Below are 11,252 nucleotides of genomic sequence, written 5' to 3'. Positions count from 1 at the left end.
GGTCCTGGCTCCTACAGATTTTATGGTTATGAAGATTTAGCCGTATCTCCCTCAGTTTTGGGATGTGGTCTGTGAAAAGGGTCACAAAAGTCTCCCCTCAGGGTAACTTGGGTTCCTCTTGACATTATTTTGGGCCTGCATTTCTCCTACAGATAACAGGAGTTTTCTGAGGAATGTGACACAGCCTGACCAGGGAGGACTTCTTGGAAAAGAAAGCATGTGGTGGCGGGCACAGTGGGCCCATTTTATACAATTGTTCCCTTAACTTTGTACTCTCCCCTCTCACGTCTGAGGGGCACTTTATCACTGAGCTATATCCCCAGTCCTTTTTAATTAATAATTTACTTTTGGAAACAGGCTCTTCCTAAATTGCTGAGGTTGGCCTGGGAGTTTGGATCCTCCTGCCTCAGCCTCCTAAGTTGCTGATTCCACAGGCTACGGGTTTGCCCCTTGGGAACCCCCGCCCCTCTCCCCAACTTCTAACTTTTATATTCTTCCGTTTTTCTTTCTTTCATTTTGTAGAACTGCTTTCGCATGTTCCATGTTGAATAACAGCGGTGGTAGCAAATATCCTCCTACATGATTTTTGCGTCATAACGACAAAGTTCGTTTATGTCCTAACTGGCTTGGAATTTCAGGGACTATTCTAGATGTTCTAAGTTACTGGGGCTATGGAGAAGGAGTCCGTGGTGTCAACCTCTGGTGGGCTGGTAAGCTGTGCGTGTAGGAAAGACGGTCCTAGTCTCCGTGCTGAGTCCCATCCTTCTTGAGCCCTTAAAATACTTTTATCTCCTGGTATCATCATCATTCAAGGAAGTCAAGTCGATCAGACGTTAAAACGATTCGTCCACGTTAGAACCAACGAATGTCAAAGCTGGTCCTCCTGGGGTTTTGCCAACAGGCCACTTAGACATATCGGAAAACAGTGAAAACTTAAAAAAAATCGGGGCGACATCCAGCAGTTAGAGCAGCGGGACCTCCCAACCTACTTCTCTCCCTGCACAGAGGCCGCCAGCCCGCTCCACCCACGCCCCGGTCGCGTGACTGCCCCGGTCGCGTGACTGCCCCGGTCGCGTGACTGCCCCGGTCGCAGCCCTCTCATTGGCCGACCGTCACAGGGCCCCATGCTCATACGAGGGCCAGCAGCCAATCAGCGCGCCTCGTCCCCGCCCAGCCCGCCGCGCTAGATGGCGTGTCTTCGTGCCTTCCGCGGCACGCCGGGAGTTGTAGTCCATATTGGGTTTCTGCCCACAGTGACGGGACACCACGAACTACTTGACCCAGAGAGCCTAGCGCCGAGCGCGGCCGGCTTTTAGGGATACCCCGCCAACAATCCAGATCGAACAAGACCCAGCTTCCCGGAGCAGGTGAGCGAGGTCGCGTGGACGTGCTGGAGGTGCTGGAAGTGGAGGTCCGCTACCAGCCTTACCTCTAGCGATGCTGTGGGTCACTGCAAGCCCAGCCTGTCGTGTCAGAGCTTGACGTTTTTGGGGTCGGTGGGCCCGACTGGCTGGCCTTCTGTGCTTGCGGAAACTTCCAAACTTTTGCCGGAAGCACCCAGTATGCCGGGGTCCGGGTTAGTTTCTGCTGGGAGTCCTGCCCGTCTGGCCAGGGTTGCTCCCAGGCGCTCTGCGCAGTCTCAGCGCTTCTGCGAGACTCGGAACTTCCAGTTTCCGTGCTCCAGACCACACGTCCGCAGCATCCATGGTTCCAGCCCCAGTTCTCCCTTCCTTGGAGTTTAAGTTCAAAGTCGGGCCCTGCCACTGCCGGCAAAGGGAGACCTTGGCTGCGCTTCTGCTGAGCTATTTTCCCTACCTCCTAGACCCTCAATTTGGCTTCTAGAATTATAGGGTGGTTTAAGGGTCCTCCTAGCCCCTAGTCCTGGGGTACTGTGTTCTGTACCGCCTCCTCCTCCGGTCTTGTCCTTATAGCCTTGAAGACACTCAATTTTAGCCGTCTTAATTTTAAGTAACGATCTGCTGGGGCTCAGTCACCCAAACATACTTTTTCTTTCTTTTTTTCATATCCTTCTTTGTATAATTGCCCCCAAGTTTAGTCCACAAGAGGACCGGGCATTCTGGGCCAGTAGCTAAAAAGTTGATTTGGGGATGATAGAGGGAGCGGCCACCATGCATCTGCCTTCGGTACTTGCCCCTGCAGGGAGTGCACAGTACCCCTCCCTATGCCACCTCCACCATGCCCCTGTCCCGCTCGCTGAGATCTGTGGGGGTCTTCCTGCTGCCAGCCCCCTGCTGGGCGCCCAGGGAGAGGTGGCTGGGTTACCTACGGCGGCCCTCCCTGGTACATGGGTGCCCAGTCCTGGGGGCCTGGCACAGTGCCCGCTGCTGGTGCCAAGTGTGGACAGAGGAGCCTCGGTGAGTGTGGTTGGGGTGAAGGGTCTTGGGGAGGGGAGCACCTGATCAGGTTCTTCATTTGTCCTTCCTCTTCTCAGAGCACTTTGCTCCTCTCTCAGAATGAACGGAGACCAGAAATCAGATGGTTATGCTCAGGAAAAGCAGGATTTCATCCAGCACTTCTCCCAGATAGTCAAGGTGCTGACTGAAGATGAGATGGGGCACCCAGAGACAGGAGATGCTATTGCTCGACTCAAGGAGGTGAGGGATTAATGACCGGAGGAAACAAGACCATTTGTCACTGCATATGTGTGGAATTTAGCTGGGGCTTTCTGGGGCACTAGCATTCGGGTTCATTTTGACAAAATTTTATACTACAAGGAATTTGATTTCAATCCCTGTTCCCCCCTTGGGGACACTTCTGACAGATGTAGGAGGAGACTTTCACCTGGTTTGTGACTCTGGAGTGGGTGAGGAGTGGGTGAGGCCTGGGCATATATATTTACTTCACCTGATTTTTGGCTGTGTAGAAAGTGGGCCATCCAAACTGCTTCATATAGGAGTGGAGGCCTTTAACCTGGTGAATCTTTGATTTTGTGTCCTGAAATCATAAGATGCTGTTTTGGCAGACGAATGGGAGGAGGCAGTTTGAGGTGGTCTATATTCCCAGAGCCCTGATGGAAGTTAGGGTGTCATCAGAAGCCTCTGTTCCAGCAATGAACTATTGCTGTAATACTTAAGTTGCTTTTTTCTCCCCCTTTCTTTTATTCTCTTGAAGTATCCAGTAAATTGGTTTTATAAATTGCTGTCTGTCTCATCTGTCTGAGGGGAACCAAGGGAAAGGGAAGGCTTTGTTGACGTTGGGATGGGGACTAAAAGAGAAGGCTCTCCTTTATTAACACTGACAGGAAGAGACACCATTGGAGGATTAGATGGATCCCACAACTTGGGTCCTGTCTGAGTTCTCGCTAACTTGGAGGGGCCTGGTCTTAAATACAGGATTTTCATTTGAAGATGCATTGAATTCTGGGCAGGAGGGGGTGGTTGGGAAAGCAACTATGGGTTGTGAAAGGGAAGTCGAGGGAGGTGGGATGCGGCGGGATCTGCGTACCATTCCCACAGTGTGCACTGTTTTCCCTGAGTCCTGGGCTTGGGGACAGACAGAACTGAGCTCGCACCATAGAGCCTTTAATCTTACTGGAGAAGACAATGCAGAGTACAAAAGAAAGAAACAAACCCACTGGGGAGTTCTTCTCACTGTGCTCTGGGACTTTGGGACAGGGGTCAAGAAGTAGGAATCTGGGACTTCCTGGAATGGGAATTGGGATTGGAGAGGGTGAAGTTCAGTAGGTAGTTAGAAATGGAAGTTGCTCTTGCGTGGACCCTGATGCCCTGTCCCTCTCCCTTGTCCCAGGTCCTGGAATATAATGCCATTGGAGGCAAGTACAACCGGGGTGTGACGGTGGTGGTAGCATTCCGGGAGCTGGCGGATCCAAGAAAACAGGATGCTGATAGTCTCCAGAGGGCCCTGACAGTGGGCTGGTGTGTGGAGCTGGTGAGAGGCGTGGGGGAAGGGCAGGAGAAGAAGAGGGTTCCTAGAGTTGGGGGTAGGGGAGGGATGAACCCAAAACTTGTTTCTGGTTTTTGTTTATATTTCCTGTTCCTAGTGTGGTGTAGCCAAATTTAGGCAGAGTGAATTATTCCAAGAGTTAACTGGTTAACCAGTAAGGGCGACCTCTTGCCATTAGGTACATAGAATTTAGCAGAGAGGTGTTGGCTTTTTCCTCTGAGCAAAAGGTAGCCATAAAAATGATATAGTTCTTCCAAAAGATTATTGTGAAGTATAAATTGAAAATCAGGGGCTGACTAATAGTTTTTGAAAATGTTTGCAACTTAAATCCCCTACATTTAACATAGCAGATGCTTTGCTTAAAAACCCAGATTTTGAGCCAAGGTTGTGGCTCAGTGCCAGAGCGCTTGCCTAGCATGTGTGAGGCACTGGGTTCAATCCTCAGCACCACATATAAATAAAATAAAGGTCCATTGACAACTAAAAAAATATTAAAAAAAAAATCCCAGATTTCTTGCATTACTTGGAAGATCATAAGATCCAGGTCCATGTTCACGTATAGCAGCACCTGCTGAAGGCACATCATGGCTACTTCCCCAAGACATGGTACATGCTCTCATGTGTGTGGCTCTGGTCTCCTTCGTTCCCTGCCTCTCCTTGCCTTCTGTACCCAGGTATCCTGACCCTTGAAGGTGTGTGGTTGTTAGCCTGGCCTAGAGGCTTAATTGGTGGCAGGGGGACTGGATTCCAATAATACCATCCAAGATGTATTCCATATTCAGGTATTCCTGTCTCCTAGATGTCCTTTATGGCTATTAAAAAAAAAAAAATATCCAGGCCCAGTCAAAGCTAATGCATTACAAAAACCAAAAACAAAAGAAACAAAACCCAAACTAACGTATTGCGTTTGGCAATTTTTTTTCTTTCAGTCTTCACTTTTTTAATATACTTTTAAAAAATATTTTTTAGTTTTAGGTGGACACAGTGTCTTTATTTTACATTTATGTGGTGCTGAGGATCGAACCCAGTGCCTCATGTATGCTAGGCGAGCACGATACCACTAAGCCACAACCCCAGCCCCTTCTTTCAGTCTTTAGAGTAGAATAGTTCCTTTACCACAGTTGACTTTTCCCCTGAAGTCCAGGCTGACTGTTTGGTAGAGTGGTGCCTAATCTAATTGGTGTCTGTGTGATCCTTTCCTAATGTATGAATTCTCCCTAGGGAGCTAACCCCCAGTGCTGAGGTCCTACCCCTATAGATGCTCATTTAAGTGATCTGGATGGGATCTACCACTATGATATTTGTAAAGTTCTGCAGATGGGGTTAGAATCATTGATGGAGGAGTAGATTGAGAGGGGCCACAGAATGAATTCCCTTGGAGACATTGGTTGAATGGTGGTGGCTGAAACAAAAATTGTCCTTGGGAAGAGGCAGTGGATGCATGGCTCCAGAGAACCATGTCACTCCAAATAAATGCAGTGTAAATAAGGCTTCTGTCTCCAGTGTGTGCCTCCATTCTGTTCCCCTGGGGTAAGATCAGCATTAAAAGTTCAGATTGATGCCTCCTCCATGTGGGTCTTTCCAGGAACACCAGCAGTGACTGTAGGGGCCCACACCTGAGCTGAGGGGCATTGCTTCCTGCTTCCCCAACAGTGTGACCCATCAGAGCACATAGGATCAGGATGGGGTAGAATTTTGAAAGCCGTATCTTATTATTTAATTATTTTTGCTGTACTGGGAATTGAAACCAGGGATGCTCTACTACAGAGCTACACCCTGAGCTCCTTAATTTTCATTTTGAGACAGGGTCTTGCTGAGTTGCCAAGGCTGGCCTCAAGGTTGTGATCCTCCTGCCTCAGCCTCTTGAGTTGCTGGCAGTACAGGTGCACCACTGTGTCACGGCAAGAACCATGTCTTGAAAAACTGCTTAAGAAATGAGTGGCCTGATTGCAAGAAGAATCATGGAGAGTTTCTTTCATTTGCTTAGTAGACTTGGAAGCACCCATTCTGAGGCTAGTGCTGTGCTAGGCTGTGGAAATGCCAAGAGGAAAAACATGTCCCAAGTCCAAGGAGTTTATGGTCTAGTTAGAAAAGCAAGTCAGCTGGGCACATCAGTGTGTGCTTGTAAACCATCGTGACTGAAGCAGGGAGATGTCAAGTTTGAGGCAAGCACAGCAACTCAGACCCTTGTCTCAAAATAAAAATAAAAAAGGCCGGGCGCTGTGACGCACATCATCCCAGCAGCTCGGGAGGCTGAGGCAGGAGGATTGTGAGTTTCAAGCCAGCCTCAGCAATTTCGAGGTCCTAAGCAACTCAGTGAGACCCTGTCTCTAAATAGAAGACAAAATAGGGCTGGAGGTGTGGCTCGGTGGTTGCGTGCCCCTGAGTTCAATCTCTGGTACCAAAAAATAAAACTAAAAAAGGACTGAAGATAGAGCTCTGTGGTAGCTCCCCGGGTTAGATCCCTATACTAACGAGAAAGAGAGGAAGGAGAGAGAAAACCAACAAGGTACTTTCAGGGGGCTGGCACTTGAAAGGGCAAGCCTTTTGCGGGTATTTAGGAGTGTGTAAAGGTGTTTACAGTTCCATGGGTACAGATTATTAGGCAGATTTCAGTTCCATTCATTTACACCTGCTCCCCTATATAAACTACACAGTAAGGCTGTGTCCCTCGTCACTAGGATGTTTGAATGGAATGTTGGCTGATGTAATAGTGTTCAGCCTTCTTTTAAGAGTCATGGAGGTAGCTGTGTGCAGTGGCAAAAATGTGTAATCCCAGTAACTTGGGAGGCTGAGGCAGGAGGATCACAAGTTCGAGGTCAGCCTTAGCAATTTAGTGAGGCCCTATGCAACTTAGAGACCCTGTCTCAAAATAAAAAATTAAATAATGGCTGGGTGTGTGGCTCAGTGGTTAAGTGCCCTTGGGTTCAGTCCCCAGTACTGAGGCAAGAGGATCAAAAATTCAAGGTGAGCTTTGGTGACTTAGTGAGACCCTGTCTCAAAATAGAAAATAACAAGGGCTGGGATGTACCTCAGTGGTAGAGCACCCTTGGGTTCAATCACCAGTAATGGGGAGGGGTAAAGTCAGGTAAAGGCAAGTTGCATGAAGAAATCTTTTTTTTTTTACTTTTTTCTTTTAAAGTTTGTTAATGTTTTTCATTGAGGAAGAGATCTTCCTTGGGCTGGGCTGTAGCCTCGCACCTGTGATGCACTGGGTTTGATCCTCAGCATCACATAAAAATAAATAAAGATACTGTGTCCACCTACAACTAAAAATATATATATTAAAAAAAAAAGAGGGAGAGAGAAAGATCTTCCTTTAAGCATTCATTGAGATTTTTGGCACGAGGAGAAAGAGTAAACATGAAGGTGTCTCATTATCTCCAATACCAGTGACAGTCGGAAAGGCTGATTGAAGTTGTCAGAGATGTTTTCTTGGACTCTTAACCCTGGAAACAGTTTTAGTTCTATGTGTTTAGGTGGGGAGTCTGAGCCAAAGAGGTCATGTAACTTCAAGGTCGTCTGTAACTGAAGTCCTCAGCGTCCTGACCTTGGTATCCCTTCCCAGCTCACGGTAACCATCAGAAGCAGGAGCTGTGTCTCTGGTAGAAGGCACGTAAAGGGGTCTTAACTCTGTCTTTCCTTCCCCTAGCTGCAAGCTTTCTTCTTGGTGTCAGATGACATCATGGATGCATCCCTTACCCGCCGGGGACAGCTCTGCTGGTATCAGAAGGTAATGTGGGGGGAAGGTGGAAGTGGGCATGGGGACAGGCCACAGGGAGGTGGTTATCCAGCCTGATTGAGGTAACCATTCTTGGTATGAATCAAGGCCAGAGATTCATTGCTCAGTTTTCTTCTTTGCTCCTCACAGCCAGGCATAGGTTTGGATGCCATCAATGACGCTCTGCTTCTGGAAGCGTGTATCTACCGCCTGCTGAAGTTCTACTGCCGGGATCAGCCCTACTATTTGAACTTGATTGAGCTATTCCTGCAGGTGTGCTGCAGCCCGGGACCCAGAGCTCAGAGGCTTCTCATAGTAGCCTTGGCCTCTGTAGGGATGTTCCCATCTGCTGGTTTCAGGCACAGGAGATGCTAGGGTTGCCTGGAAGGGGACAGGAAGGAAGAGGATTAGGGAGGAAGGAAAGGACCGTGTGCACGAGTGGGGGCCTGGAGTTTCTCTCTTTACTGCTGCCCTTGGGACTCTGCCAGAATGCGGGTTCTGGGCATGGGGTATAGGGTTCAGCACATCAGGGTCCCCATATGTGGAGAAAACCTGGCTCATGGGCCATCTTTCTCTTAGAGTTCCTATCAGACGGAGATTGGGCAGACCCTGGACCTCATCACAGCCCCCCAGGGCAATGTGGATCTTGGCAGATACACTGAAAAGAGGTGAGGGCCAGAGGGGACCATATCTGGAGAATGAGGGAGGGCTTGGGTTGGGTGGGGTTGTCCTGAGGCCTCTATCTTCTCCTTTAGGTACAAATCCATTGTCAAATACAAGACAGCTTTCTACTCCTTCTACCTGCCTATCGCTGCTGCCATGTACATGGTGAGTCAGCCTCACCCGCTCTTCCCCGCACTTGTGGGTATTGAGGCAGCAAGGCATAGACAAGGCACTTGGACAGTTGGTAGCCCCGCTGAATGACTGCGAGGCCTTGAGCAATCCAGTTACTCTCAGCTGCAAGATGGGGATAAGTTCCTGCCTCACAGGACTGTAAAGGTGAACTGAGGCATTTGAAAGTGCTTGGCTCCTAATCGGGGAACTGTGAATCCCAAATAGGAGTTTGGACAGGACTGGGGAGGACATAATTCAGGTAGGGTGGGAGAAGGCTGGATTCAAAGGCAGGCAGGATTAACAGTCTACCCTGAACTTGGTTCTCCAAGTTTTCTTTTCATCCTGAAAGAAGCTGGAGGTGGCAGAAAGGTTAGGAAGAGGAATCAGATGACTGAGACCGTGAAAGAGAATTTGTGGGCCTCCAAATTCTTCCCTTTTGTGACTCCCAGGAAGGCCTAGTCAAAAATTAGTGGGACGGAGGTTGGTTCATCCGTCAGGACTTCCTAGATCGGGGAGGCCAAGAATGTCTGAAAGGAGAGACAACTTGGGGACCCCAGTAGCAGGACCCCACTGGAGGAAGTATCCCAGGAGGTGAAGGCAGTGAGGGCTTCGGCTCATTGGTCCTCTTCCCTTGTAGGCAGGCATTGATGGGGAGAAGGAACATGCTAATGCCAAGAAGATCCTGATGCAGATGGGAGAGTTCTTCCAGATTCAGGTGGGCCTGAGGCAAGGGCAGAGCGGGGACCAGGCAGGTGTCCCACTGCCACACCAGCCTCTTCATTCCTCCTCTTCTGCCTCCTGCCCAGGATGATTACCTTGACCTCTTTGGCGACCCCAGTGTAACGGGAAAAATTGGCACTGACATCCAGGACAACAAGTGCAGCTGGCTGGTGGTTCAGTGTCTGCAACGGGCTACTCCAGAACAGCGCCAGATCTTGCAGGTGCCAGAGAGGACCAGGGGTTCCCTGAACTGATAAGAAAGGGGATAGGACAGTGGTTCTTGAGGCAGTTGTGTGTGTGTGTGTGTGCGCGCGCGTGTGCGTGCCTCCCGCCATTTGACAGCGCTAGCAGATTCTCTTACTACTTGTAACTTGGTGAGTATGCATGTGCTCTAGGTGTCTGCAGGATGGAGGCCAGTGATGCTGCTAACCCTCATCAGACACTGCACAGAACAACTCCCCAAATGAAATCATCTGGCTGCAGATTTCAGTTGTACCAACATCAAATCCCCAGAACAGAGGAAACTGAGGCCTGAGACCAAACCCCAACATTTGGGATGGGGACAAGAAGCTTGGGATCCGAAGTACCCAGACACTTGAAAATGGGAGGCAGGGGTAGAATGTGAATGAGTGAGTGGAGAGGCCTTGAGGTTCTGGGGAAGACAAAGCCCATTTTCCTGCTTCCAACCCCTTCCAGGACAATTATGGGCAGAAGGACACCAAGAAGGTGGCCCAGGTGAGGGCACTGTACGAGGAGATGAATCTACCAGCTGTGTTCTCCAAGTATGAAGAAGACAGTTACAGCCATCTTATGAGTCTCATCGAGCAGTATGCTGCGCCCCTGCCCCCCACCATCTTCCTGGGGCTGGCCAACAAGATCTACAAGCGGAAAAAGTGACCTAGAGACTCTCAGGGCAGGGAGGGAGGGCGGGCTCTCAATAAATTATTGTGTAGTCTTCTGGTGGTTTTCTTCTTGCTCTAGCTGAGAGTCCTGTGTGTCCGGAATGGGTTTGGGCTGGTGGGGATGGGGGCGGCAAGGTAGCTCAACTGGTGCCAGATATTGTGGGTCATGGCTCAAGAAACCTTTGGGATTGAAAACTGTGAGCAAGGTCTAAGTGGATGACACAGGCATGACGTCAAGGACTGAAGGGTGGGTCTAAGCTACGCCACGCCCATGCGTGTATGGGTGCGGCTGCGCAGCGGAGTGGGTTGTCCTAGTGCCCCTCCCCTCTGCTCTATACCCCGCCGGGCGGGGATCGCGGGAACGGCTGACCAGCCCAGGGCCGGAGCAGTTCCAAGAGGACCCTGGTGAGGAGGGCTTGGCTGCTGGGTGTGGATGGATCAACCGGGACACTGTGGGGTGGGGCAGGAGAGGGAAGCAGGAAAAACGAATAGAGAAGGGGTGGGGTTCGGTGGGTGGTGGCTGGATGATGGAGAAGACTGCGAAGAGAATTGTGTGACACTGTTGTGAGCGGATAAGGGCGCACCAAAGCTGCAGGCTGCATTACCTTGAGGGCGGCCTGCAGATTCAGAGTTGACAGCTGACGGCGGCTCCCTCCTCCCGCTCCAACCTCTTCGCTTTACTGTATTAAGAAGCCAAACCCCGCGCCTGCTTCTCTCCATCCACCTCATTTCCGAATACCTGGGCGGGGTCCCCTTGGGCTCTTTCCTCTGGGAGTGAAGGGTAGGCTGGAGGGCAGGGCCAAATTGCTGCAGAAAGGATCCCGGGTCCGTCCTGGGCCCCATCCTCTTCCAAGCTCCCCTACGGAGATGCAGAGCGCAGCCGCATTATCTGACCCTCCCTCTTCTATTCCCGGGGGGGGGGGGGTTACATTCGACTCCACCTGCAAACACTGCAGTGGAAACTAATGGCCAGTCGATGCCGATTTGCATCTCATTTAAATATTTTCCAAAGCAGCCAGAGCCTCCCCAGGCCTGCTCCCGCCGTCAGTCACCTCCGTGTCCTTCTCATCGCCCTCACTGGCTGTCTTTCACCATCCACATCTTCTAGGTCTGCATCTGCGTTGCCAGGTAGGTGGATGTGAGAGGCCCTA

At 50.3% G+C, this 11,252-nt stretch overlaps 1 protein-coding gene and 1 long non-coding RNA gene across 6 annotated transcripts; one reads left to right on the top strand and one right to left on the bottom strand.

Moving 5' to 3' along the window:
- Positions 1-1,255: 1,255 nt before the first annotated feature.
- Positions 1,256-10,155, top strand: Fdps (farnesyl diphosphate synthase). 5 transcript variants are annotated; one of them, XM_027921021.2, is made up of 11 exons: positions 1,256-1,367; positions 2,161-2,375; positions 2,453-2,615; positions 3,769-3,909; positions 7,577-7,657; positions 7,796-7,918; positions 8,225-8,313; positions 8,401-8,473; positions 9,117-9,194; positions 9,286-9,420; positions 9,896-10,155. In XM_027921021.2, exons 2-11 carry the CDS (start codon positions 2,197-2,199, stop codon positions 10,094-10,096), a joined length of 1,263 nt encoding a protein of 420 aa, XP_027776822.1. In that variant the 5' UTR covers positions 1,256-1,367; positions 2,161-2,196; the 3' UTR covers positions 10,097-10,155. The 5 variants fall into 5 exon arrangements, with proteins under 5 accessions (XP_027776822.1, XP_027776825.1, XP_027776824.1 ...); XM_027921024.2 differs by lacking the exon at positions 2,161-2,375 and having other exon boundaries at positions 1,259-1,367; positions 2,474-2,615; XM_027921023.2 differs by lacking the exon at positions 2,161-2,375 and having other exon boundaries at positions 1,260-1,367.
- Positions 7,239-11,112, bottom strand: LOC139707296 (uncharacterized). Its single transcript, XR_011708953.1, has 2 exons — positions 10,707-11,112; positions 7,239-9,449 (listed from the first exon to the last, which is right to left on the bottom strand). It is a non-coding gene; the product is annotated as an uncharacterized lncRNA (long non-coding RNA).
- Positions 11,113-11,252: the final 140 nt, after the last annotated feature.

The sequence above is a fragment of the Marmota flaviventris genome, chromosome 10 (assembly GCF_047511675.1).
Source record: "Marmota flaviventris isolate mMarFla1 chromosome 10, mMarFla1.hap1, whole genome shotgun sequence".
Taxonomy (NCBI): Eukaryota; Metazoa; Chordata; class Mammalia; order Rodentia; family Sciuridae; genus Marmota; species Marmota flaviventris.
The sequence above is the reverse complement of the archived record's forward strand: the minus strand, read 5'-3'. Positions and strand labels throughout refer to the sequence as shown.